General features: G+C 54.5%; 6 protein-coding genes across 6 annotated transcripts; 4 read left to right on the forward strand and 2 right to left on the reverse strand.

Moving 5' to 3' along the window:
• Positions 1–1,782: 1,782 nt before the first annotated feature.
• MONBRDRAFT_21638 (uncharacterized protein) lies at positions 1,783–3,826 on the forward strand (the record flags this gene model as incomplete). Its single annotated transcript, XM_001748099.1, has 9 exons — positions 1,783–1,905; positions 2,038–2,134; positions 2,222–2,295; positions 2,401–2,554; positions 2,699–2,778; positions 2,900–2,963; positions 3,079–3,359; positions 3,486–3,555; positions 3,639–3,826. 9 exons carry the CDS (start codon positions 1,783–1,785, stop codon positions 3,824–3,826), a joined length of 1,131 nt encoding a protein of 376 aa, XP_001748151.1.
• A 3,736-nt stretch (positions 3,827–7,562) lies between these two features.
• On the forward strand, positions 7,563–16,718 carry MONBRDRAFT_38169 (uncharacterized protein; the record flags this gene model as incomplete). Its single annotated transcript, XM_001748100.1, has 7 exons — positions 7,563–7,821; positions 7,980–8,533; positions 8,619–10,149; positions 10,254–10,369; positions 10,563–12,597; positions 12,775–16,163; positions 16,284–16,718. The coding sequence occupies 7 exons, from the start codon at positions 7,563–7,565 to the stop codon at positions 16,716–16,718; spliced, it is 8,319 nt and encodes a 2,772-aa protein (XP_001748152.1).
• A 696-nt stretch (positions 16,719–17,414) lies between these two features.
• On the reverse strand, positions 17,415–17,861 carry MONBRDRAFT_27706 (uncharacterized protein; the record flags this gene model as incomplete). Its single annotated transcript, XM_001748186.1, has 1 exon — positions 17,415–17,861. One exon carries the CDS (start codon positions 17,859–17,861, stop codon positions 17,415–17,417), a length of 447 nt encoding a protein of 148 aa, XP_001748238.1.
• Positions 17,862–18,449: 588 nt separating this feature from the next.
• On the reverse strand, positions 18,450–20,208 carry MONBRDRAFT_27707 (uncharacterized protein; the record flags this gene model as incomplete). Its single annotated transcript, XM_001748187.1, has 7 exons — positions 18,450–18,521; positions 18,599–18,691; positions 18,790–19,095; positions 19,178–19,324; positions 19,422–19,556; positions 19,920–20,022; positions 20,081–20,208. The coding sequence occupies 7 exons, from the start codon at positions 20,206–20,208 to the stop codon at positions 18,450–18,452; spliced, it is 984 nt and encodes a 327-aa protein (XP_001748239.1).
• Positions 20,209–21,102: 894 nt separating this feature from the next.
• On the forward strand, positions 21,103–22,433 carry MONBRDRAFT_27708 (uncharacterized protein; the record flags this gene model as incomplete). The annotated part of the gene is made up of 4 exons (XM_001748101.1): positions 21,103–21,180; positions 21,481–21,513; positions 21,951–22,118; positions 22,275–22,433. 4 exons carry the CDS (start codon positions 21,103–21,105, stop codon positions 22,431–22,433), a joined length of 438 nt encoding a protein of 145 aa, XP_001748153.1.
• Positions 22,434–22,978: 545 nt separating this feature from the next.
• On the forward strand, positions 22,979–25,491 carry MONBRDRAFT_38170 (uncharacterized protein). The gene is made up of 7 exons (XM_001748102.1): positions 22,979–22,989; positions 23,184–23,325; positions 23,499–23,569; positions 23,656–23,795; positions 23,891–24,514; positions 24,674–24,892; positions 25,015–25,491. The coding sequence occupies exons 2-7, from the start codon at positions 23,222–23,224 to the stop codon at positions 25,039–25,041; spliced, it is 1,185 nt and encodes a 394-aa protein (XP_001748154.1). The 5' UTR covers positions 22,979–22,989; positions 23,184–23,221; the 3' UTR covers positions 25,042–25,491.
• Positions 25,492–25,774: the final 283 nt, after the last annotated feature.

A 25,774-nucleotide genomic window follows, 5' to 3' on the forward strand; every position in this document is an offset into this window, starting at 1 on the left:
TCCCCCCCCTCCCATTCTCCCTGTTCTCTGCGAAATTCGATCGGATTCGCCATGCCGCGACGGGCTGGCCGGTTTTCTCCGTTATCAAAAATATGCAGCACAGCCAAAGTTATGAGTTTCTAAGCTACACCCCAGCTGGGCCTACTGCCCGGCTCCTGCCCCCCTCATGCATGTTACTCGTCCCCTGCGTCGCTTGCAGACGCGTCGTCGGACACTTGGGTGCCGTCAGCCTGCCCCGCCGCTTGGCCAGGTGGAAAACCCTCCTCGACCTCGTTGTCCGACACGTTGTCGCTGTCACTGTCACTTTCGGCACCCTCGGCGTCAGCGATGCGCTGGAGCAGGTGGTTGAGCTTCTCGAGCTTTTTCCACGAGTGGTCAATGCAGGCAGCCACGTCGTCATTGCTCAGGTCCCGGAATGACGCCTGTAACGTCGCCTTGACCTGCATAAGGGCTTGCTTTGTGTGGTACGCCCGGCCTACCCGGCCTTTCACCTGAGTCCAGATCAGCTCGATCGGCCACGGCCCGAGTAGTGTGGTGGAGAAAAGAGCACCTCATGTCCCGCTGCGACTTGGTCACGGTCACGGGCAGGATGTTGGCTTGGATCGAAAACGCGTCTGACATGTGAGTTATGAATGAAACAATCACTAAAGTGTGAACTTTGAATGGCTTGCAAGCCAAATAGCAGCGGCAACCAAATGTCGTTGAGGTGGCAATGGTCAGGATTCAAGGAAAAGTGGCGGAAAAAGGGCAGCCAGAGCAGATCGCTGCTCAGATCGAGGACGCGGGGCAGCCGGCTAGCTGCCAGCTGCTGTGAGAGAGTGGGTGGGAGGCCACTGGTCAGTGCAGTGGCTTTCTGAGTCAGCGCCGCTGGGCCCAATGTGCAAACCAACGTGATGATCCAAAAAGTGCTGTGTTCGTGTGTGAGGGATTTCCATTGTTTGCTGTTGTGTTTGTGTGTCAGGGTGTGACTCCCTATTCAATGGATTCTTTTGTTTTCCTTTAATCAGCTTCCTCTCATTCCAGTTCAACTGCAGTTCGTCTCTCTACACGGCCTTTGATATCAAATGGACTTTTGAGAAAATCATACCCGCTCGTGCTGCACATCTCTAAGGTTGAACCACCAACACCACTCGTCTCTTCTTTCCTTCTCTCTCGATTTTTTTTTTTTTTTTTTTTAGAACGCGACGACGGCGTAAGTAGCTCACTGACTCGATGACTCTTGAGCGCTGCTGGGCATGTTGGGGTGCAGTCCTTGCCCCCAATGACGATGTTTGGTGACTGCATTTGACCATCGTCGACCAGGGTGCATTTGAGTTGGGTTGGTGGGGTGAGGGGCGTTTATGGCCTTGCTTCCTGTTCGGGACGTCAGGCTGCCGTTGCACTGACTGACCAGCAGCAAGTGCATGGCGGGGTGGTGATCTACCTCAGAGGGGCTTTTCAAAAGGGCGGCGTCTCGCGCTCTTATGAGTGTCGTCCTTTACGTTTCACCTCTTCACTAGCCTTTGATGGTTCTTGGTCTGGTCATCTGCTCGCTGGATCAGGCAACCTGGCCTCATCTTGCCATGCTTCTTGTGCGTGTTCCTTGCCTCCTTCTTTGGGCTTTTGTAGAGACGGCCCGTGGCGCAGGGACGACAGATCAACGGCGTCCTCGTGCCTTGACTATTCATCCCTTGTCATCGACGCCGCGAGACGCAGCGCCGAGCTGGGGGTCCCCGTATTGCTCTTTTCCTCCCGACTCGTCGGTGCTCGCTCGCGGCCTCTCTGCTAGCGTAAACACTCGCCATGGCGTCCTCGGGCAACGTCAAAGTTGTGTGCCGCTTTCGGCCACAACTCGCCAACGAGCTCTCCAAGGGTGGCAACTCGATTGTCCGAGTCGATGCGGGCGGTACCGCGTGTCAAATTAATGTAAGTTTGCAAAGATGGTCGGCCATGCACCCAACAAAGACAAACGGTGCACGTCACCAGTCCCCCCCCCACCTCCTTCCGCTTCAGTTCTGACCTTGTGTGTATCTGCGTACGTGTTCCCGCCTGCTTCAGGGCCAACGCAAAGCGACCTTTTCTTTTGACAAAATTTTCGCAGATGGTTGCACTCAGGAGGAGGTCTACGACTATGCCGCCAAGCCCATTGTGGAGGGTGCGTGCTCACATCCTCAAGCTCTCGTGCCTTTCCTCCTGAAAGCCTCATCACTGTATCACAAATCTACTCCCCGCTGTGGCGCAGATGTCCTCAAGGGCTACAACGGCACCATCTTTGCCTATGGCCAAACTTCCTCCGGCAAAACTCACACTATGGAAGTATGTTCAACTGCTCCTGCACGCCGACTTGCCTCGACCCCAACAGCCTTTGAACGCTCGCTCACTCTGCCACCTTGTGTAAAACCATTTCAAATTGATGCTTAGGGCCCAAACGTCGACAGTGAGGAGCGAGGCATCATCCCGCGTATTGTGTACAACATTTTCTCCTACATTGATTTGGCTCCGGAAACCCTCGAGTTTACCGTCCGTGTCTCCTACTTTGAAATCTACATGGAACGCATTCGGGATCTCCTTACCGGTTCGCTTGCAGGCCTCATCTGGCTTGCTTTTGCACCTTGTACCTGACACCGCACTCATGTCTTACCGCGCTCGGGTTTCTCGCTCACATGCATGCTTCTCGGCTCCTGGGTCTGGCCATCCTGATGATGACTTGGCCTTCCAGACGGCAACGTCAATCTGCAGATTCACGAGAACCGTGAGCGAGGTGTCTACGTCCGTCATGCTACAGAACTTTACATGCAGGTTAGCTGTTGCCATTCCTTCTCCCACGCCTTGAGCTTATATGCTATTTCAGTTTCATCTCCATTGCGAACTACAAACCTTTTTTTTCACCGACTGCCTGGTTGATCCTTGCTCTCATCAGGATCCAGAGGACGTCATGGCCGTCATGCGCTCTGGCGCCGAGCGCCGTTCTGTCGCTGCGACAAGTGCGTTTTCTTGCTTCGGGAGCAGTGTCTCACTCGTCGCCCATCTAGAGCTCCAACCCGTGCGTGCAGACTCATCATTCCTATTTTTTTTTTTTTTTTTCGACATTGCTCGTAGACATGAACGACCACTCGTCTCGCAGCCACTCGGTTTTCCTCATGGAAATTACACAAAAGGATACAATCAAGGGTGGACTGAAGACAGGCAAGCTCTTCTTGGTCGATTTGGCCGGTAGTGAGAAGGTTTCCAAGACAGGCGCGGACGGTACCGTGCTGGATGAAGCCAAAAACATCAACAAGTCCCTTTCGGCGCTGGGTCTCGTCATCATGTCCCTAACCGAGGGTGGAAACCGCCAACACGTTCCTTACCGTGACTCAAAGCTCACGCGCATTCTGCAGGTACAATTTTGGCTTTCGACCCTGGTCATGCCTTTGGAATTGCTGAGCTGATGATGTCCACTGTACGCATGATCTTATTCCCCGCCCTCCCCTCATTTATCCACTTGCTCCTGTGCACTTGTCCAGGAGTCTCTGGGTGGCAATGCCCGCACGACCATGATCATTTGCTGCAGCCCTTCCTCTTATAATGAGCAAGGTTTGCTCACTGCTTATCCTGTTCAAATCGCTGCAGCTGCCCTGCCCTGACTGTCGGTCTTACTTGCCACGTGTTTGTTTTAGAAACCATCTCTACGCTGCGCTTCGGTCTGCGTGCCAAGAAAATCAAGAACAAGGCCGTTGTGAACGTCAAGTACAGCGCCGAAGAGCTTGAACGCCAGGTGTGTCGTCAGAATCAAACCGCATCCTTCTCGGTCGCATGTCGGTCTTGTGACACTCATGTGCGGCTGCTTTCTCTGCTGGCCCGATGACAGTTGGAGCAAGCGAAGAAGGAGATTGCAAAGCTTACCAAAAAGCTGGCTGCAGCTGAGCAGGAGCTTGAGATTTGGCGATCCGGTGGCACTGTATCAGAGGCTGATCGTGTGCAGCTGGGTCAGGCCACAACAAGCAAGATTCTTGGCGACGAGACTGCCGGTGAATCTAGCACCGATCCCGCGGCTGCTGGAGCGGTGTCAGAGGAGTTGGCCTTTTTGCTTGAAAAGGAACGCGAGGAACTACTCCGCCGTGAATCCGAGCTGCTTGATGAGATTGACGAGAAGAATAAGGACATTGAATACCTCAACAATGAGATTGAACTCTTGAGCGAGGACCGCGTCACCATCACCCGCCTGGCTTCAGAGAAGGCCGATCTTGAGCAACGGCTCCAGGAGATGGAAACGCGTGAGGAGGAGGTGTGTGCGTGTGCGCAACATGTCGGCTGGCATTATCGCTGGATGGCTTTGGTCATCGGTTTTTTTTTTCCTGCTCTTTTTTTTTCCCCCTCTTTCCTTCCGTGTGATTGACATTCGGGGCAGACCAAGCCGCTCTGTGATTGTGACTCATCTCTCCTTGTTCGCTGTAGCTGCTTGCCGAGAATGCCGAATTCGAGGCAGCTGTGGAGGAAATGGCCGAGCACAGCCTGCAGCTCCAAGCCAACTTGGACGAACTCATGGTTAGTTTATCGCCTTGTATTATTTGGAGCTTGTTGCGCATCTGGCTTTGTTTGCACATTTGCTGACGTTGACACGCCACCTGGTTGCCGATCTGGGTTTCTCATTGTTTAGCAAGAAAAGGGCGACGTCGAGGAGAAGGTGAAGCAGCTGCAGCAGCAACATCACACCCTGTCCAGCAAGGTGACAGATTCGCTGAGCCAGGCCAATGCGGGTACGCTGGAGCAGCCGGATACGGGTGTTGTCGCCATTGACGCTCAACTGATCAGCATGAGCAACGAGATGAAGGACCTCAAGGCCAAGACTGAGGAACTTCAAAAGGTTTGTTGAGGGGCTCGACATGTGAACTCTGCCCTAGACCTCGGCGCGGTATGGCCTCACGGTCGCTTGCGTCATGCCTGCGTTCCAATCACGCCCGTGTTTGTTGGGGTTTCATACCTAGCTGTCAAGTCAGCACGACGAGGAGGCTTCAGCTGCCAAGGCACAGCTGACGGAGGAGCTGGCCAAGCTCAAGGCGAGCAATGGCCAGTTGCAGGACAAGGTCAAGACTCTGACCTCGCAGCATGAGGCGCTGGAGAAGGAGCGCGATGACCTTGAGGCCAAGTATCGCGAGAGCCAATCGAAGATGACCTCGCTCATGACTCAGTTTGAGGAGCAAGGCAATGAGGAGATGCGCCGAGCTCTTGACGAGCAGCGTGAAAAACAGGCCGAGGAGCACCGCGGTGAGGTCTCATCTCTGCGGGACCAGCTCAAGGATCGCGACGCCAAGCTGGAGGGAGTTCAGCGTGAGCTCAACGACGTGAGTGTCGAGCTCGAGGGCGTCAAGGCCAGCCTCGAGTCGCAAAAGGTGGCGGTGGCGGAGAAGGAGCGTCAGGTTGCCGAACTTTCGCGCCGCTCCAACGAGTCTGAGGAGAAAGCACGCCAAAGCAGTGCCTTGGCCAAGGCCTTGCAGCAGACCATGGGTGCCGTGCAAAAGTTCCGTGAGACCACGGCGGCATCGCTGCGCAGCAAGCTTACCTCGCACATTGATGCCTTGAAGCAAAAGCGGGGCAACGAGCTACTGCTGTCCAATGCTTCGGATGCCCGTGTGAACGCCTTGCAGGAGCGCCTCGAAAAGGCCAAACAAGAGTTGCATGATGTTCGCCAGGAATCCAAACAACGGGGTCAAGAGGTGAAGATGCTCAAGGCTCAGAGTGAGAAGCGCAAGGAGCGTATCAAAGCGTTGGAAGAGCACAACCTCAAGACACAAGCGGACTTTGAAAAGCGTCTGGAGGCGGCCCAACGCACTGCTACCGCGTCGTACGTTCTTGTAGGCCAGCCTTCTCTGCACTGGTGGTCGCTGGCATTTCTTGATTTCTCATTTTTTTTTTTTGGTTATGTTCGCATCTCTTTGTGCAGGGCTCGTCCCGCTCCCGTGCAGCGTGGTGCACGTCGCGCACCCCAGGCAGCGTACGTCGTTTCCACCACAGACCTCGCCCGACCAGTACGGGGGCACCATTCTTCCGCGCTCATTGGCCTGACCCTGTATTGGTGGTGGTGTGCATGCAGAGTGGTGAGACGCACCGGCGGGGCTCACGCCGCAGCAGCTGGCGCCAACCAGCGTGAGGTGGCCAAGTATTGGCAGCAACGTGACAACTCTAGCATCAGTGCGTCTGCGGTTTCTCCCAATGTGCTTTGACCAGCTTTTTGCGCGCTTTCCTCACGTGTGCTGCTGTGGCCACTTATGCACCATTGTAGCCAACCAAGGACAACCGCTGGTCGGCTCCTGTACGTTTCTGTCAAGTCGTGGTTGTCCACGACAACATTTGTTTAGGAAGAGGACGGGGATGTGTGACGTGAAAAGCGCTTGAGTGACCTATCTTCATCAACTCATTGTTCTGTGTGTGCTGTGTGCTGCTTCGTTTTTGTAGACTCGCAATCGGATGCCCGTTCGGAGCAGGAGCTGATGGAGCCCGAATTTGTGTAATGGTCGGCTCGTGCAAAACAGTAAGAAGCGTAGCTTTATCTTCTCCATTTGGAGTCAAAGGCTACACAGAGAAGAACATTTTGCAGTCACAGCCAACGTTGCACCTTTTTTTTCCGCCGTGGGCTCTCTTCTTCCGAGTCTGTGCCTGATTCCTTCTGTTTTGCTTCCTGTCTGAAGTTTGAGTAGCGCACTGCTCGTCGATTTTGCTTTGTTTCGCCTCTCGCCTTTGCTTGTTTCCAAGTGTGTGCTCGTGTGCAACGCTATGCGTTTTTGAAGCCTTGCTAACGCCAACGGCTCTCATTTGCCCATGCGACAATCAATCTGAATCCCATCAAAGACAAAAAGGAACAGAGCGAGCGAAGGACGTTTAACAGAGGGGTTGTTCGTGCTGACAGCAGGACAGAGGCCGAGAGTCGGTCGGAAGACATGAGAGGAATTGGTTGAAGAGAGAAGACAAGAGAGAGACACAGACCATGGTTCATGTCCTCTTCGTCGGGTACCTATGGCGCGGCCTAACTCGCGGTGCTGTAACCCTAAATCGAAAGCTCCATTAGAGCACCTTCTTGACACACTTTGAGTTAGCTGTCAGGTAGTTGTAACCGGCCATGCTAAGAATACATCCAACAATACAATCACGCACGACACACAGACCAACGATGGAAGGCAGAAGATGACAGGCAAAGATATGAAGGCAGAAGGCGTCCGGCAGAAGAAGACACAGCAGTTAAGACGGAATACACCGAACACTCACGACAGAAGACTGAACACTCAAGACCGAACACCCAAGACCGCAGTCCGAAGACCCAAGAGACCAAAAGATCGAATACCGAGACGAAGACCGGAGACCGCAGGCCGAAATCCAAAGACCACCCAAGAGACCAAAGACCGGAGACTCAAAGTAGCGGGAAAAAGACGGAAAAAGCCAAAAAAAGCAAAAAAACAGAAAAAAAGCAGAAAAAAAGAGAAAAAAAAAAGACGGAGCGTTATTTCTGGTCCCGCAGAGTGTGAGCTAAAGTACACTTTCATGGTAGTCGTCACCGCTTGAAGATGGTGCTGCGGAGCGAAGCGATCGCAGCGGCAACGGCGGCGACCATGGCGGCGGAGACAGAGTCCAGTGCCAGTGGCTCTGTGGTTCGTCGGCAGCGAGTTGGTCGGGATGGTAGTGGTGGGGATGGTGCTGCTGCTGCTCATGAGGTTGGCACGGGAGCTGAGAATGGAGGTGTCAATGGACTGGCAAACGGTGGCACCGCAAACGGTCACAATGCCTCGGCAAGCAGCGAAGGACTGGTTCGAGTGAGCCTGGTTCGCGAGGACAACACCGCTTCCTTTGGCTTTGACCTTGGGCGCACGAGTACGTCTCCGGGTTGTGCAGATGGCCAGCTGTGCTTTTTTTTTTCCCCCCCGCAAGAGCAGGGCCTTACTCTTCTGTTTTTCGCTCGCGCACACACGCACACACACATCCATGCATGCGCTCTGATCTTATGGTCCTTCCTTTCCTCTTTGGTGCAGGTTCGGGCCGCCATGTCATTTTGGCCACGGCTGCCAATAGCCCGGCTGAGGGCAAGCTCAATGCTGGTGATGAAATCATCTCCGTTAATCGAATCGCAACCGATCATCTCAGTCACCATACAGTGGTCCGCCTTGTTGCCAAGCGACTCAAGGCTGACCTGCATGTGCGCCGAGGCGTGCCGCCTTCTGCTCATGAGCTCAAGTCCATCCAGCAGCGTACTGAACGTGTTGGCTGTAGTACCGTGAGTCAGGTGGATGAGCTTCGCCGCCGCTCCACCATGCGCCTGGATCGGCTTGCCCAGGAAGCACGCCAGCTCTCGCAGCCCAGACTCGGCAATCTGCCTGAACAGACTCCATCGACCCTGCCGGGTGCGGTTCCTTCAAAAGAAACGGAGGCGCGCTCTTCATCAATCGTCTCTAATTACAATGCGAATGATGAAATTCGCGTACCGAGCCGTGAGCGCGCGTCGTCCCGCACTGCCGCACCCGCGCCTCGCCTCTCCATCACGGTGCGTAACAACATGACCACCATGACCGCAGTTACCCTGCGTCCGGTACATCGCACACGCACACAGGCATGTTCCCCGTTTTCATAATTATGGTGCCAACCCCACACATCCTCTCTCGGCCGTATCATAGGCTCTCGATGAATCTGCGCCATCACCCATTCAGACTTCTCGGCACTCGCGCACGCCCAACCACACGAGCTCAGACGTGTACACCTCGACCCCCGCCATGGCTGCTCGATCATCCGTGCACAATCCCCCACGTATTACCAAGACTGAGGGTGGTTTTCGACAAGTGACCTGCCGCCGCCTAGATGGCCAGCGTCTTGGGCTGACTGTGACTGGTGGCGCCGACACGTTGCTTGGTGGCATCTTCATCAAGGCCGTCCTACCTCAGGGTGCCGGCGCCGGTCTCCTCCAGGCAGGTGATCGCCTCATCAGCGTCAATGGTATTGGCCTTCTCCACAGCACCTACGAGCACGCCATTGCAACTCTGCAGAGTGCGGGTACCGTTGTGGACTTGGTGGTGCAAGCCCTCGAGCCTGAGGCCTGGGAAGCACTGCGTGCTCAAATTCGTAATCAAGCGCGCCTCTCCGGCAACAAAAGCATTGCATTGGCCAACGGATCCGTTTTGCTGCCCCTCGACATCCCACTTTATGCAGAGCCCGATGCTATTTTTCACACTGAAGGCGATCTGTTGGCTCTCACCGTTGATGAAAATCAACGCTGCCGCCTTGTGGGTGGGGCCGACACGCGACTTGGAGCCCTGGTTGTGAGCTCCGAGGAACCGGCCCGGGGATTTTCTTGCACGGCGCGCCTGGGTGACCGTATCTTAGAGGTGGACGGTCAAAGCGTTCTCCTCATGGACCAGGATGAGCTCAAACACCTTTTGCTCGAGACCCCGACCCCGATCAAGGTTGTTGTGCAGCGCTTGGGCCAAACACAGTGGCAGCAGTTATGCTCGGCCGTGGACTTTGATGTCAACGTGCACGGAGCAAAGAACTTGCTCTTGCCGCTGGAACCGTCTCTTGTGCCTGTGCCTCAGTCCACCACGCCGTCCCTCTATGAACGATCTGGGACCAGCGCACAATTGGCACCCATTCGCGAAGCTGCGATCGAGACCACCCGTATCAACGATGATGACGAGAACGACGTGCGCGAAATCGTGCTACTTCGTGACCCCGTCTCCAACGAGTTTGGCATCTCTCTCCTGTCCGCCGTGGAGCCGTCCCGCTCATCAGTCGAAGTGGAGGGGGCATACATCGTGCGCCTCGAGAGCAACCTGGCCATCCAGGCCGGCTTGCGCGTGGGCGACCACGTTTTGGCCATTGACGGCATTGATCTCGAAAGTGCCGACGCTCGCGAGGTCATCCGAGTGGCCCAACGGTGCCAAGACCGTGCACACCTTTTGGTGCGCGCGGCCCCCGCCGAACTGAAACTGATCATTGCTGAGCACGACACCGCATCCCGATTGCGCCGCATCACGCTTGCCCAAGTGGATCGCCTTGGGCTGGGTCTGGACTTTATGGTGAATGGGGAGCAAGCTCAGGAAATCTTTATTTCGAAGATTTTGCCCACCGGTGCTGCCGGTGTAGATGGCCGTCTGCGTGTCGGCGATCAGCTCGTGGCCTTCAACGGCAAAGACGTTCGTCTTTGCAACGAAAGTATGATCATGCGTGATAGTGCCGGCTGTGTTCCTGCAATCTCGAGGTCGAGACTGGCTCCCCGTGAGCCCCTCACCCGGTGTTGATGTCGAACCTGTGTGTAGGAATGTTGACCGCACTTGCTGACAATCTTGATGAGGTTGTCGAGCTTGTTGTCCAGGCCAATGACAAGGCTTGGGAGGCTGCGACCAACCAGGCCAAACTGAGTGATCATCAAACGGTGTGTGCAGTGCATTGTCGGCCAGTCGTGTCTGCTTACCCACTTGTGCTTTTGCTTGCTGTATTGATTGAATCATAACGCTAATATCGTTTTTGTTTTTTTTCTCCTTCGTATTGTTGTTGGTGTTGTTGTTGTTGCTGGGGTGGGAACATTGATTTTATGTTTGTTCTATTTTGTATTCATTCAAACACAGCTGGATGTGCTGCCCTGTGCGTGGGTCAACGTCAACCTGGTTGCCGTGGTCAGTGGCTCCATGGGCCTGTCCGTGCTGGGTGGATCTGACACTCACTACGAACAAATCATCGTCGAGAGCGTTGAGGCAGATGGCCCTGCTGCGCGAGCAGGTCTCCAGCCTGGTGACCTGATTGCAGCGATTGACGATCACGGCCTCCTGCATCGGCCTCACCGCGAAGCACTTGAACTTCTCAACAACGCTGCTCGAGGCGCACGGCTCACCATTCTGCGTGCCTCTGACCAAGACTTGTTACGACTGATGGAACGATTGGAGAACAACTTTTTGGAGCCCTATCATCAGCTTGAATTTCCCTTGGGTCCCACCAATAACGCGGTGGCCAAGGGTCACGTTTTGGCGCGCCGGTGCCGCCTGGTTCCCAACCAGCCTTTAGGCCTGCGCTTGGGTGGCGGTGAAGGATATGCCTTTCCATGCGCCTTTATCCTTGACGTGGCCGCCAACTCCAAGCTCGCCTCACATGTGCGCAAGGGGGACCGCATCTTGGAAATTGATGGGCACAGTGTGCTCCATGTCAGCCACGAGCGCGTCAATCACCTCCTGAGGAACGCCCGTGGGACCCTGAACATTGTTGTCCAACGTGTTGGGGTGCTGCAAATGCGTACCCTCTTCAACGAGGCTACACAGCAAGAGGCCAGCACCTCGGTTACCATGGCCGAAGGCACTCAGACCAGCATGCGCCGTGGTCGACCGGAAAACGATGCTCCAACTTCGGCAGCTCTTGATATCATCACGTCATCCTCGCAGCTTCCCCCAACGGATGGCCCATTGCTACAGATCCCCTGCACCGCAGCCGAGCTCGGCCGCGTCAGCCTTGTGGGCGGGATCGACACAGATGCCGGAGCGTTGTTTGTCGCAGCTGCCGGTAGTGGCCTGCAGGCGCTCGATCGTGTGCTGGCCGTGGACGAGCATGGTTTGCTGGATGGCACCCTAGCAGCATGGAACACTGTGCTGCAGAAGTTGGACGTATCCCAGCCACAACACGTCGTTTGTGTACAGCGCCCAAACCCGGCCTGCAGTGAGGCGCTTCGCCCACTGCTGAGGCGCATCGAACCCTGTGCTAACCGACGCCTGCGCCGCGCTGATCTACCACTACGCCAAGGAAATCAAGAAATCACAACCACAGGCGACCTGTACTGCGTGCAGCTCAAGGGGAACACAGAACAACTCGGACTCAACATCAAAGGAGGACGGAACACGGCCTTTGGTGCATTGTTTATTGCGCAAGTCAGCCTCCTATCCCCCCTGGAAGAGACCGTTCAAGTCGGCGATCGAGTGCTGCAAGTCAATGGACACTATGTTGACTCCGCGCGCAACGACGACATTCAGTCTCTTTTTGCGCAACGTAACCGCCTGGAACCGCCGTCTTTGGTCTTTCAACGCATTGGCCCCGAACAGTATGACACCATTGTGCAACACGCCGAGGACCAGAATGTTGCCAGGGGCGTGCATGACGTTACCTTCCCCCGCGACGGCTCGTTTGTGGGCGTGACCCTGATCGCAGACGAGCACACCCCTGAAAGGGGTGTGTACATTGCCTCAGTGCACAACCCTGCAGCCATCCGTGCTGGTCTGGAAGCAGGCCAGCACATTCTGCAAATCAATGGCGAGGACGTCGCACACAACACGCAACAAGATGTTAAAGCTCGCCTTGACCGCGCTGGTGACCCCATCACATTGACGGTTGTACAAGACCCAGAGGGCTATGCAGCTGTCCAGGCAGAGCGTCCTCATGCTGTCGGCGCTGTTACAAAAACCGCCTCGACTGCATCTGCTCGCGGCGATGACGTCCGCACTGTCCATCTCTATCGTGCGCCCAACCAATCATACGGCCTGCAACTTTTGGGAGAGGATGAAGCCGGATCGATTTACATTGCCGAGCTGTTGCCCGGTGGCGTTGCTGCGCAAAGCGGCCAACTTCAGCAAGGTGATCGCCTGGTGGGTGTCAACGATCATGACACCCATATTTGCCCCCAAGGTTCGTATGTGTCTCCAAAACAAAAAAAAACGGAAAAAACATGGTGAATATGCACACAACATGTTGGTTTGTGATGTGTATTCTTGTGCTTTCTTTCCGATGTGTGCTCTTGGTACCTGATCACGAGTTATGGCCGCTCTGTCGGGGTCCCCTTTTGGCTCTGGCTTGTCTGCGCAGAAAAAGCATTGCAGTTTATTCAAGAGTTGCCAACGCAGGTGGAGCTGCGTGTGCAACACGACACCCGGGGCTGGCAGGCGAAGCGTGTTAGCTTCCGACAGCAGTCCCGGCGGGACTCGCGGCCCTCTGCAACCGAGCAGGCCAGTGAGGGCAAGCAGTCAGGCTCAGTTCGCACATATCTCATTCGCAAACAAGCAAATGAGCCCTTTGGACTGCGCTTCTTGGCCGATGAGGAAGTATCGGGACCTGTTTACATTGACACGGTTCTACCACGCGGCGCAATCGTGCGCCAGAGCGATTTGAAATCTGGAGACCGTCTTTTACGCATCAATGGCGTGTCTGTGGAAGCTGCGACCCAGAGCATGGCTTTGGAGTTAATCAAAGCAAATCAAGAACAAGTGGAACTGCAGGTGCAGTATGATGAGGCTGGCTACCGTGCGGCCAAGGAAAGCCTCGAAGACCTGAAGAAAGAGGCTCAAGCCCCGGCATACTTGACCGAACACCGGATCGTGCACCTCGAGCGCGTAGACGGCAGTTACGGCTTAAAGCTACTGGCGGACCAGACCAACCCAAGCGCAGTGCATATAGCCGCTGTACAAGCAGGGGGTGCTGCCGATCGCTCCGGGCAAATTGCGACCGGTGACGCCGTTGTCTCCATCAACGGAGTGCCCACTGTCTCGGTGCGTGAACACGAGGCGCTGCAGCTTATTGGACAACGCCCCAACTCTGTGGATCTCGAGTTGTACTCTGTTCCAGGCGCGTGGCAGGATGCCCGTCATGCATATAATCGCAAGCTGTCGCAGACTACCTCGACCGCCACAAATCATAGGGCGAGTGCGTCGGCCAGAGCGGAGGCACCCAGTGTGATGTTGCCCGAGGCCGGTGAATCCGTGGTCGACGGCGAGCAAGAGCAAACATTTCGCGTGCATCGCGAGGATGGGCGATTTCGCATCTTCCTTACAGGCTCTCGCGACATCCACGGCTGTGGCGTCTTCATCAATCAAATCGGCAACCAACGAGCGCTGCGTGAGGGCCTACATGAGGGCTTCCGCGTTACGAAGATAGATGGCGTGGACGTGTCGAATGACACACAGGTTGAAATGACCGAAAGGCTCCGCGCCATTACCGACAAATATGTCCGGTTGTCAGGTTACTATGACCTCGAGGGCTGGCATGCCATCCAAGCGCAAGCAGAGTCGCAAGGCCCGAGCGCCAACGCCAGCAAACCCTCCAGCATCTCGGCCGCCCCGATTGCGTTCGAACAGGCGCGGTCCACGCCGTCGCCAGCCGCCATCAGCACCAAGCACGTTCGTCTCGAGCGCAAGCCCAACGAGTCATATGGCCTGGTGTTGGTGTCGGACGCCAAGGAGCCCGGTCCCGTCTACATTGATGACATCGAACCCGGGGGCCTTGCTAGCAAGAGCGAGCAGCTACGCGAGGGTGACCGCGTGCTGCGCATCAATGGCCAATCAGTAGAATCTGCGCTGGAATCTACAGCAATCTCCTTGGTGCGACAGTTTCCGGACCATGTGAGTCTGACCCTGCAGCCTACGGATGGGGCTTGGCGCTCGGCCCGCCAGAGCATGCATGGTGACTCGGTGTTTGCTTCGCGTCGGACTTCTCGCGCTGACGGACCGAGCCCCATGTCACCCCTGCCCACACACGAGGAGCGCGAAGAACTTTCAGAGCAGCCCAATAGGCAAAACGACGGCGATCGGACGAGCGATGCAGCTGATGCCGATCGTGCCATCGAACCCATCGTGGTGCAGCCTGACTACATCACAACCAACCGCAAGACAATCATGGTTCCACGCCAAGGCGGTCGTCTGGGCTTCAAGGTTTTGGGACATATGGGTACGCAAGGCCAGGGTGTGTACGTGAGCGAGGTCACGGCTGACTCGGCCAAGGAGGCGGGTTTGGAGCCAGGCATGCGAATCTATGCCATCAATGATCAACTGACAGAGAATGCATCCCAGACTGAGGTGCTGGCCATCCTGCGGCGTGTTGTTGACTACGCACGCATGACAGTAGCCTTTGATCCCGAGGGCTACCAAGCATATGCGCAGCGTGAGGCCAGCAATCTCTCAGTCCGCGAGGAGTCTTCACACCGTAGCACGCCCTTGGGAACACGCACCACCAACACGCCTCGAGGTAGCCAGAGCGGAGATGCCAGCGCCGAAGCAGGGTTTGATGTCAAGGTGCCACGCGTTGGTGGCAAGCTTGGCTTGGTCATTGCCGGTCAAAGGGACGGCGTCTTCATTTCCGAGGTGAAGACGGACGAGGCGCGGCAACGTGGCGTCGAACCTGGCATGCAGATTCTTGCCATTTGCGGCGAGGATTGTCGAAGGCTGACGCATCCTGAGGTGCTGGCCAAATTGCGTGCCACCACGGGTCCTGAGGTGCCCATGCGCTTGAGCCGCTCTGCGGCATACTATCAGCTGATTGCGTCCGCCGGTGATCGCGAAATTACCATTGTCAACAATGGTCGTGGGTTTGGCATTGACCTTTTGATGACTACCGATGGAGAGGAAGCGGTGTATGTGTCAGCTCTGACACAGGATGGCGCGGCCAAGGCAACGGGGTTTGTTCATGTGGGTGATCGCGTCCTCACGGTCAACGGTCGTTCTGTGGCGTCGTGCACCAATGAGGATGTGCTTGCGCTGCTGGTGATCAACCCCAACGCTGTGAAACTGACTTTACGTGCTGACATTGAGAATTACGAGCGCCTGAGCCGCCGCTTGGAGGGCCAACTGCAGCGCGTGAATCTCGATGCCATGGAGGAAAAGGACTTTTTGGTGCAGGACGTGAGCAAGCTGGGCGTGGTCCGCACTGTGACTCTGCACAAGCAAAACAACCAACTTGGTTGCGGGCTTACACGCAAGGGTGAGCTCGACGGCTTTTTCTTTAACAAGGTGGCGGAGCGTCACGGCGACTTGGTGCAGCCGGGCGATCGCATTGTGGCCGTCGATGGTCAGAACCTCTTGGAGCTTGACGTTGAGGCCAAGGATGTGCTTGCGGCCGCAGGGAGTGCCGTGCGTGTTACAATTCTCCGCGTCAACTTGAAGAAACGCTCCAAAAAGGGGCCGCATATGGCTGGGTTTGACCTGCGCTTGATTGGTGAAGTGCTGCATATCGATGTTCCACCGCACGCACTTGACAACCTTCGTCTTGTGTACATCCCTCATTCGAGCGAGGCGCAGCATTTTGTGCAGCACGAGGATCTGGGCATTCACGAGGGTGACCGGCTTTTGGCCGTCAACGGCGAGCTTGTTTTGAACAACCAGCTGACCGAGATTCTTCGGTTGTGCAGCACTTCCGAGAGCACTCGCTTGACCATTTACCGACTCCATCCAGACTTGCACCAGCAAGCCTTCTCCGTCGATGCCGAGGTTTGTGATTTAAGTTTGCTTGGCTGGCGCTATTTCCTTCCCACTTTAGCCATAATTGTACATATCTCCCTTTTGTTTTGGTCTTCTGTCTCACACTGTATCCTTTTTGTGTTTTTGCAGAATACACGGCGGGGTGCCCGCTTCCGGTCTTTGCGCTCCAAGCAACGTCGCACCGAATCAACCATATCCAAGTCGCGTCCTTTGGGCAGCTTGCGCCGGCAAGCTTCCCAAGCCCCATCTCGGGGGAGCGGCGAGTATGAGAACCGGCTTGTGAGCCCCGCCGCATCGGACGTGGAAGGCGCGCGCAAGAAGACGGGCAACGTGCGTCGCGGCGTAACAATTGAACGTGGACAACAGGGATTCGGGTTTACCATTCGCGCACCCTCGGGTTCCCCTGGTCACTTGATCGTTGGAAGCGTAACAGCGGGGGGCCCAGCAGCAACGGAAGGCACCTTGCGCAGCGGCTCGCGCATTTTTAGCATTAACGGTCACGACACAACGACCGTCACTCGAGGTTGGTACCTATACCAGAGGGGTAGTGGGTTTTATATTTGACGTTCTTTCTCGCTGCATTGCTCATCACACGCGCGCGCATTCCATGGCGGCCTTCCCTTTTTGTTTTTGTGCAGAGAGGGCTGTGGAGCTGATTCGACTGGCCAACATGATTCTGCACATGGAGGTCGAGCTTTCTGTAGAATAAACCGTATAGGACACACCGACCCCCATCCGCCTCACACCCGCCTCGCTCGACACCCCCACTGTTCCCATTTTCTAAACGAAATCTGGTCCACTTGTTTGTATTGTTATATCCTGTGATGTTTAGTTTTCAACTTTCCTTTCCCAATCAGTTTTTGTTCTCGTCTGTGGTTTGCCGAGCGCGTTCCTTCATCACCGCCATTTTCAAAAGAGTGTTTGTGCCTTGAGATGGCAACAGACAAATTTAAAAACATCTATGATTTTCTTCTTCTTACAACTCAACACGTCCAACACCACACGCCCGTGTCCTCGAATGCCGAGAAAGGTTTCGAGCCTCAAGTGAGATCAGGATCAGAACATGAACGGCAGCATTGTGTGGGCAAGCATTCGCCGCTGAACGAGTTTCAAGATCCATCCTCACGATGCGCACTCATTTGCAGGCTTCTTCTGCACCAGTGTGCCACTTCAAACGGCCTTTTTTTTTTTTGAAATTGCAATCAAATTGAAAAGCTCAGACCAGATGTACAGAACAGAACACGTTTATCACTGAACCGCCTAGTACACCATCAGATCGGGGGGGTTGCCTGTTAGCACATGATCTTCGAAGTCACGCGGACTGCAACTCAGAGAATTGTACTTGTAGAGCTTCCGCACTGCGTTGCCAAGAAGATACTTCTTGCACTCGGGGGAAAAGTAGATGAATTCCTGGAGACAATGATAGCCATCGTTCGGACAGTACACATCGTCACCACTTGCCAAAGGAAGATTGGCCTTGATCAAGAAGCCAAGAGGATCGGCATTGGGGGGAACGTAAACATATATGCGTTGGTTTTCACGGTGTTGGTCCAGCGCCTCATCTCGGACGATACAGACCAGGGTGGGCTTGCTGGAAGAACGGGAAAACATCTCGCTTCGATACTTCAAAAAACGTTCGTAGAGCTCCAGGCGCTCTGGCGACACACCGTCACATTCAACGAAACCGACTTGGTTGTGCCTCGCCATCTTCGAGTCCGCTTCTGATAGCGTGAAAACTGGCACAGTTCGTTAGTGAACAAGCCTTTTGTACTTGCCATCCTTGCTCAAAAAAGTTAAAAAAAATTCAATGCGTCGTGATGACGTCAATGGCCGAGGTGCTGTCCTCGTTAACGTGCTGCACGTCAAGAAGCCTTGGAGATGGCTCATCCCCTCCTCTATGATCCGAGTGTCGATTCACAAAGACTTGAGCAATTGGCTCAGGGCACAGTTTTGATCTGCATGGATCCGCGCAGCAGATTGTCGATCTTATGACATAATTTGACTTTGTCCATTCGATCCATCAATGAATTTTGATCCCGCGCTCCAGATCCCTTTCGTTTCGACAGGCGGCTCTTATCCCCTTGCAACACTCCTCAACACAGGTGCGCCTTCTCACAATTCCAAACTGGCCGCCATGAACACATGCCGTAGTGCCCAACGATACATTATCATCCTCAGGTCATAAAAGTAAATTAATAAAATTTAACGTAGATGTTCATATGAAACATAGCATGACTTTGGTGAGGCTTGACTTGAAACCCTTGTTTGCACGGCTGCCCCATTGGCCCCGCTCGCTCAGGCTGTTGAGACTGTGGTCATCAAGGAGGCTAGTTGCACTTGGAGAGCAGACACTTTTTGTCGATGGGCCTGTGCACAGGTGATAATGCGACAGATGAGTCCACGAGCGACACACGCGCCAATTAGAAAAGCGGACTCGGTCACACCTGTTTGAGACGCTCAATCTCCGACTCGAGTCCATTCCGTCGCTCCACAAGGGTGGACATGTCCATGGTACTGTCCGGCAAATGGCTTTGTGCCTTTTCAGTCACGACAAAAATTAAACATGCAGACGGATGAGTACATGCGATGGGAAATAGAGGGCACTACTTCGGGACCTGCGCCAGCTGTGGCATACATTGTGCAATTCATAAAGTTGGTTGCGTAGTTGCTGGTTCTGCGTCTCCAATTCATGAATTTGCTTGTCCAGTCGCTGTATCGCTTGTGGGTCTACAGGGGCTGTGGCGGTTGATGATTGACTGTCGGCCACCTTTTGTCTTTGGGCGTTGGCTTGTTGCTGCTGTCGGCGCTGCGTCAGTCGCTGTCGCTCCAACATGAGTTGCTTGGCCAGCAGCCGTTGATACCGCGATCCACTTGTTACTGTGGTTGGGTCTAGAAACTTGGGTGCTTCCTTATCGATGGCTTGTTCTAGTGCTTCAATCACCTGGCGCAAGGTGACCGCACCATCGTGGCTGTGAGGCTGTTGCACGGCGTAAAGCAGGCCTGTGGCTCGAGGGGGTGCAAACCTTCAGCTGGGTCTTGAATGTCTCCTTGTATTTGCCAATGCGTTCGAGGCGCGTCTGGAAGACTTGGGTTTCACTCAAAGCTCGGGAGTGGCGGTGCTCCATTTCGAGAATTTGGCGCTGGATGCTCTGGAACTGAATGACATCGTTCTGTAGAGAACAGGCATCTTTGTCAGCAGGCACAATATTTAAGGCACGGGCATGCATCGCAGTAGGGGCATGCCACACGGCACGGTGCTTGGAGTACCTGAAGGTTTTGAAGGCGCATTGTGAGTTGCTCTTGATCTCCCATGACAGCCTTGTAGCTGTCACTCAGCTTAATGTAGGCTGAGGCCAGTTCCTGTTGTGAGAGTCCGACAAAGTCTGCAGCAGAAAAGTGAACCTATTGGCGTGAAGACAGGCAGGTGGAGCGAGAGGCCTTTGAGCATTCCGCAACAGGCGCGACATGCCAAAGACCGGCGACAGCAACACGTTGGGATGAACGAGCGAACATCGAGGGCAGCAAGCCTGTCTTGGTGCTGTTTGTTGGCTTTGTGAACGCGTTCGCGGAGGCTGAGGTTGTGCTGTCGAAATTCATCCAGTTTCTAAAAGCAACGCCATTCAGGATATCCAAGAGTAGTTGGAGTTTTAAAGGAATGAGAGAAAGCCCGTGGTAAGAACAAGAGGGAGAGAGAGAGAGAGAGAGAGAGAGAGAGAGGCGGCAAAGCTCAGCCAAGAACATGGTCCAAGTCAGGCAATGACCTACCTTGGCTTGCTGTTGCACGCGGGCAACCAAATCATCCAGCTTGTCATCTGGCATCGTCTCCATGTCAACGTCGAGCTTACATCGAGGCAGCACAAAAGACATGCTGTCAGGGTGATGACAGAGCAAAGCAGAGAAGGCATGTTCTGGCTTTAGAAACTGACCTGTTCCGAGTCATTTTGCAGTTCCAAGTCCTGTTGCTGTTCAGCCAGACGCAGTAATTCAGAAAGAGTTGTGGGCTGGGAAGCCAGGCGACCCAGCTCAGCAACCTGAAGGCGACTGCAACACGCATTGTGTGGGTCAGTGTTTCCTGATGGGAAAGCATATTCAAGCCCTATACGCGGGGGTGACTGGGGAACCAAGTGCAAACCAGAGAGCAGTGGGGCTGATGCCCACGTCCATGCGCGCGTGTTGCCGCTGTGGGTTTCCCGGGCTGACCTCAAGGACCCGATAAGGAGGCAGAGGTGTGTCGTGTGTGTTGGAGCACCAGCCCAAAGAGGTCGTACAAGCAGGTGCCAAGAGATGTTCATGAGCTTCGAGTTGTTTGTTGTGTGGCAATTCTGCCGGAGCATTATCCTAAGCCGCGCAGAAGGGGTCGATCCAAGCAAAGAGTGGGTTGGGCTAACGGGTCGACGCGACGTGCAGCAAGTGGGTGGTGTCGAGGGACTGGTGCAAAAGCGCCATACCTGCGCTGTTAAATGAAGCCATGGTGTTGCTTTAGCCGGCTGAAATTGAATAATGTTGACCACCCCGGGCGAGACAAAGCAGGTTCTGGGCTGGATGCGTTTGTGCCATGAGCAAGAGTCGAGTGGGCAGCAAGGCACATGGGGTTCTTGAGGCATGAGTTGGGTCATGGCGTACTATGTTGCAAACGACGAGCCGGAGCTGGCCAGTCGGGGGGACAGGGACTTCCACGGCACGCTTGGGAATACCCGGGGCTAGATCAAAGCTCCACTGTGAGATTATGGTCTGTTGGGCAACATCTTGAAGTTGGGCATGTACGACCGAAGGGACTCTCGCTGGTCGTTCGAGAACAATGATGTGCGGGGAAAGGCCATAGGTGTGGTCGGGTTGATTTGACAGGCGAAAAGGGTCTAGGAGGAAGCGGGTGTTTTCCCCACAGTGCAGCAAGAGGGTGGCTCCATTCTGTCAATAAAAATGAAGATGAGAGAAGACAAACAAGTCCATGTCAAGGAAGCCAACGAGTGGGCACATGAAGGAGGCTGGCGCTGCACGAGTACTGACGGGTAATGGTTTGGGAAGGGTGAGATCGTGCAACAAGAGTACAGCAACAGTGGGAGAGTCATTTTCGGGGCTTGTTGATGTCCGAGATTGATCCTGTGCGGATGACGCGATGGATTGCGCGACGGGTCTTGGGATAGGAGGAGCTGCTGGCGGCAAGGGGGTGGGTGCCGGGGTGGCAACATCAGCAACGGCTATGGTGGCAGGTTGTGGACGACTAGCCAGCACATGCACGTTTCCAGTCGTGATGTCGCGCGATGAAGCGGTGGCACGTTTGGTAATACAGTGCTCCTCTGCCTGAGTTGCACAACACCGTGTATAGGCAGGACGTGCCAGCCATGGGGACAAGGGTGAGGTAAGGGTAAGGAAAGCCATCGCTTGAGAGGGCAGGGTCTGTTGTGTGAGGAACCAACCTTTGACTTTGTCAGCAGGGTTTCTGAGAGCAGGAGTGATCCACACTCATAGCCATCGTGGCCAAGAAAATGAAGTTGGATGGGCCACGCCCCCTCTAACATATCGGACCAGGCAAAGCGTGTGAGCTAGAACTGGGTTTGGCCCCAGTAGGAAACAGTTTACAAAACTGGACAGACCGGCCGATAGCTCGAAGCTGATGCTGGGTCGGTCTGGCCCAAAGTGGATGGATGGAGCTGGAGTATCTGGGCTGGTGGGCATGCGATGGGGCTCGGTGCAAATCTGTCCAGTTGCGCGAGCCCGTAACTTGAGTTCTGACAGCTCGAGCCTGATCATGGTTGGGCTCGAATTGATCTCCCAGGCTCTGGTGGAATTGGGGAGGCGGAGACAGAAGAGGATGCAGAGGAGGAAGTCGAAGAGGAGTTTGAAGAGGAGGAGGAGGATGAAGATGCAGAGGAGGAGGTTGAGGAGGAGGTCAAGGAGGAGGTTGAAGAGGAGGAGGAGGATGAAGATGCAGAGGAGGAGGTTGAGGAGGAGGTCAAGGAGGAGGTTGAGGAAGAAGCATAGGAGCCAGAGGAGGAGGTTGTGTGAGAGTCAGAGGAGGCCAAGGTGGAGATGGGTCCTTTGGTGATCGAGGAGGATCCAGAAGAGCTGGTGGTGGTGGTGGTGGTGGTGGTGGTTTTCGTGCCGTTGGTGTTGGTGGAGGAAAAGGCAGAGGTGAAAGAGGTACCTGATGCCGATAGAAGGGCGTCAGAGGCAGAGGCAGAGGCAGAAATGAACTTGGAGGAGGTGGTGGACGAAGCAGAAGCAGAGGCAGAAGTCGACGTCGAGGCAGCCGAGGAGGAGGAGGAGAAGGAGGAGTAGGAGCGCCGGCGCCGATTGTCCCCGAGCATGATTAATCTGACAATTTCCGCATTGTCACTAGGGATAGTGAAAACGTAATCTCACTGCTTTCGATACTCGTTCTCCTCGCCTCAATCTTGTCATGTTTGTCAATTTTATCAGGCACAGAGAGAGAGAGAGAGAAAGGGAGAGAAAAGAGGAAAGACTTAGTCTTTTGTTCTTCCTTTTGTTTCTTCGTCCTTATTTTCTTCCCCTTCAGGTGTGTGTGTGCGTTAAGAGCGAGAGAGCAAAACAAGAGAGAGAGAGTGTGTGTGTTAAATGCTTTTCTTGTGTTCAAACGGCAGCGCCGGTCAGTGGTGGTGGGGGTCAGTGGCGGCTTGGCAGTATCGGCTCGGACCATGATCATCTCGTGCCATGGCTTATTTGACTTGGCATTAAGCACCGGTGTCGTTATCTCTTTCGGCTGTTTCATTTCGTGTTTCTTCGGTTCTTTTTCAAGAGAGAGAGAGAGAGAGAGAGAGAGAGAGTGTGTGTGTGTGAGCTGCACGTGGCTTTTGCGTTTGCGAGCTTGCTCTGTGTGTGTGGTGTGTGTGTGGGAATGGCAGCGGCGGGGAATGGCGGTGGGATGTTCGGCTCGAGTTGCAAGTGCCTGAAAGGGTGGTGAAGGGGTCGACGTGCACGCCAAGGGCGTTGTTTTGTTTTGGGTCTTGTTGAATGCATGCATTTCCGACTCATTTGCTGATCTGGCCCTGGCTTGCTCTCGCCTGGTAGCTTTTGACGTGTGAGTTCGTCCTTGTGCACCCTTCATCATGGCCCCGAAGAAGACTGCTGCCGTCGAGGAGGACAACGCCATGCTCCTCGGTCGCCTTGGTACCAATCTCAAGGTTGGCATTGTTGGCCTGCCCAACGTTGGGTACGTCCTGCCCCGACCTGATTAAAAAAAAAAAAAAAAAAAAAAAACCCTCAGAAGCCGAATCTCGACTGGATTCAATATCAATACCAGCAACTATCGCGCACTTGCCTCGGCTCATGTTGATCCTTGTGTACCGGGCTTGGCCATGCGACTCTGTGGTTTATTCGAGATAGCAAGTCCACCACCTTCAACGTCCTGACCCACAGCGAGGCTCCCGCTGAGAACTTTCCTTTCTGCACCAAGGGTACGATGTTCCACCTCTCTGATGCTACTGCATCTGCAAGGCAGGTGTGCTCTCACTCACCTCATTTCCGTGCTTTGCGTCCTTAGACCCCAACGAGGCCCGCGTGCCCGTCCCCGATGAGCGTTTTGACTGGCTGTGCGACTTCCACAAGCCCCCTTCCAAGGTCCCTGCTTTTCTGAACGTCGTCGATATTGCCGGTCTTGTCAAGGGCGCTCACGAGGGTCTGGTAAGCTTCTTTGCCCATGTCTCTCGGGCTGGCCTAGTCGACTCGTGTGCGGATTCCCCCTCACATTGTGGATTGACATTGACGACATGTCCTAGGGTCTGGGTAATGCTTTCCTGTCAAACATTGCGGCTTGCGATGCCATCTTCCACGTCTGCCGTGCCTTCTCGGACGAGGACATTGTCCATGTCGAGGGTGATGTCGACCCCGTCCGTGATTTGGACATTATCAGTAACGAGCTGCGTCTCAAGGACATTGCTGCCCTCGAAAAGGTGATGCAGCCCCTGGAGCGCGTTGCCCTCCGCGGTGGGGACAAGAAGAAGAAGGAGGAGTACGACATGCTGCTCAAGTTTAAGGAGTTTTTGGCCGCTGGCAACGACATCCGCAACGGCGAGTGGGATCGCAACGAGATTGATGTGCTCAACGAGCACCTCTTCCTGACCGCCAAGCCCGTCATTTACCTGGTCAATCTCTCCCAGAAGGACTTTGTTCGCAAGAAAAACAAGTGGCTCAGCAAGATCAAGGCCTGGGTCGACGAGCACGAGAAGCACCCCACCATCATCCCCTACTCTGCCGACTTTGAGCTCGCCCTTGCCCTCATGGACACGGATGAGGCCCGTGCCAAGCACCAGGAGGAAGTCGGTGCTGCCAGCATGCTCAGCAAGATTATCAAGGCCGGTTACCAGGCCCTCAACCTGTGCTATTTCTTCACCGCTGGCAAGGTTTGTACCTATACGCTCGCTTAAAAGTCTCCAAGACGATCACTCCCACTTTTGGCGCCACCTCTCCTTACTGCCTCTCCTTACTGCAGACCCAAGCATCCAACGCTTACCTTTGCCCCTTTGCGCTTTTTTGCCTCTTGCCCGTGCATCATCATCTAGGATGAGGTCAAGGCTTGGACCATCCAGACTGGTTCTCGTGCCCCCCAGGCTGCCGGCCGCATTCATACCGACTTTGAACGCGGCTTTATCATGGCGGAGGTCATGAACTTTGAGGACTTTAAGGAGGCAGGTTCGGAAGCCGGCGTCAAGGCAGCTGGCAAGTACCGCCAGCAGGGCAAGACCTACGTCGTGCAGGATGGCGATATCATCTTCTTCAAGGTGGGTTGCGTATCGCCAAATTGCTTCCGTCTTGGGTGGTGTAGAACAGCCCACCATGTGCCTTTTCTTGTCAACAAGACATCTCATCCATCTGATCTTCCTTTTTTTTTTTTGTGCTCTAGTTCAACGTGACTGCCAAGAAGAAATAAGTCATTTAACTGACCATGCATCTCCTTCTGGGCTTGACTGTCTTCGACAACATGCTGTGTTTGAGCCTTTTTGCGTTTCTTTTTCTTGTGATGCTTGCACCATCTTTTCCTCTTGTTTCTACCCTACCCTTCTTGTTTGTGACTTCCATATTTTTTTTTTCTTCTTTCCAACAACCCTGCTTCATTCTTCTCGCTGGGTTTCTGGTCTTGCGTTGGACCAGATGTGTGACTTTGAGCACTGCCTTTCACACTGAGTCTTTCACACCGAGCATCGGCAGCCGGGTGGCCATGCCGCCCTTGAGAGTCGAAATTCGCGCTTCAAATTCAGCGAACTCAGGAATATTCCATTGTGACGTCGTGGCACAATGACACATGGCAACGCATCAGATGAAAACAACTCATGTTTCGGCAAACAACCAAACCGTGCTTCAAATCGATAAACAAAAATCGGGGTGTGATCAGACAATCCAAGAAACACCAAATCTTTCCACAGACACACACTCAAAGACACCATCAAACAAGCAAATTGAACCGAATACCAAGATCCGGTCAGATTGGAACAAGACGACCTTCCTGCACAGGATCCAGTTTCGCCTACACGTCGACGCCGCACCATGATTGTGAGGACCTCGACTGTCAACAGTTGCCATGCCAAAGCGACGACAGCAGTCTTTGTCAAAGAGCAACAAAAACAAAAACAATGTACCTTAAAGTAAGGCTTTCCAAGCAACAA

Source organism: Monosiga brevicollis, genomic scaffold (assembly GCF_000002865.3).
Source record: "Monosiga brevicollis MX1 MONBRscaffold_21 genomic scaffold, whole genome shotgun sequence".
Lineage (NCBI taxonomy): Eukaryota > Choanoflagellata > Craspedida > Salpingoecidae > Monosiga > Monosiga brevicollis.

Excerpts from the sequence above, each read along its gene's own strand:
- MONBRDRAFT_38170 (XM_001748102.1), top strand. The coding sequence starts at position 23,222 with ATGGCCCCGAAGAAGACTGCTGCCGTCGAGGAGGACAACGCCATGCTC. Across the intron at positions 23,326-23,498 it reads GTTGGCCTGCCCAACGTTGG|CAAGTCCACCACCTTCAACG; the intron begins GTACGTCCTGCC and ends TATTCGAGATAG. Across the intron at positions 23,796-23,890 it reads AGGGCGCTCACGAGGGTCTG|GGTCTGGGTAATGCTTTCCT; the intron begins GTAAGCTTCTTT and ends GACATGTCCTAG.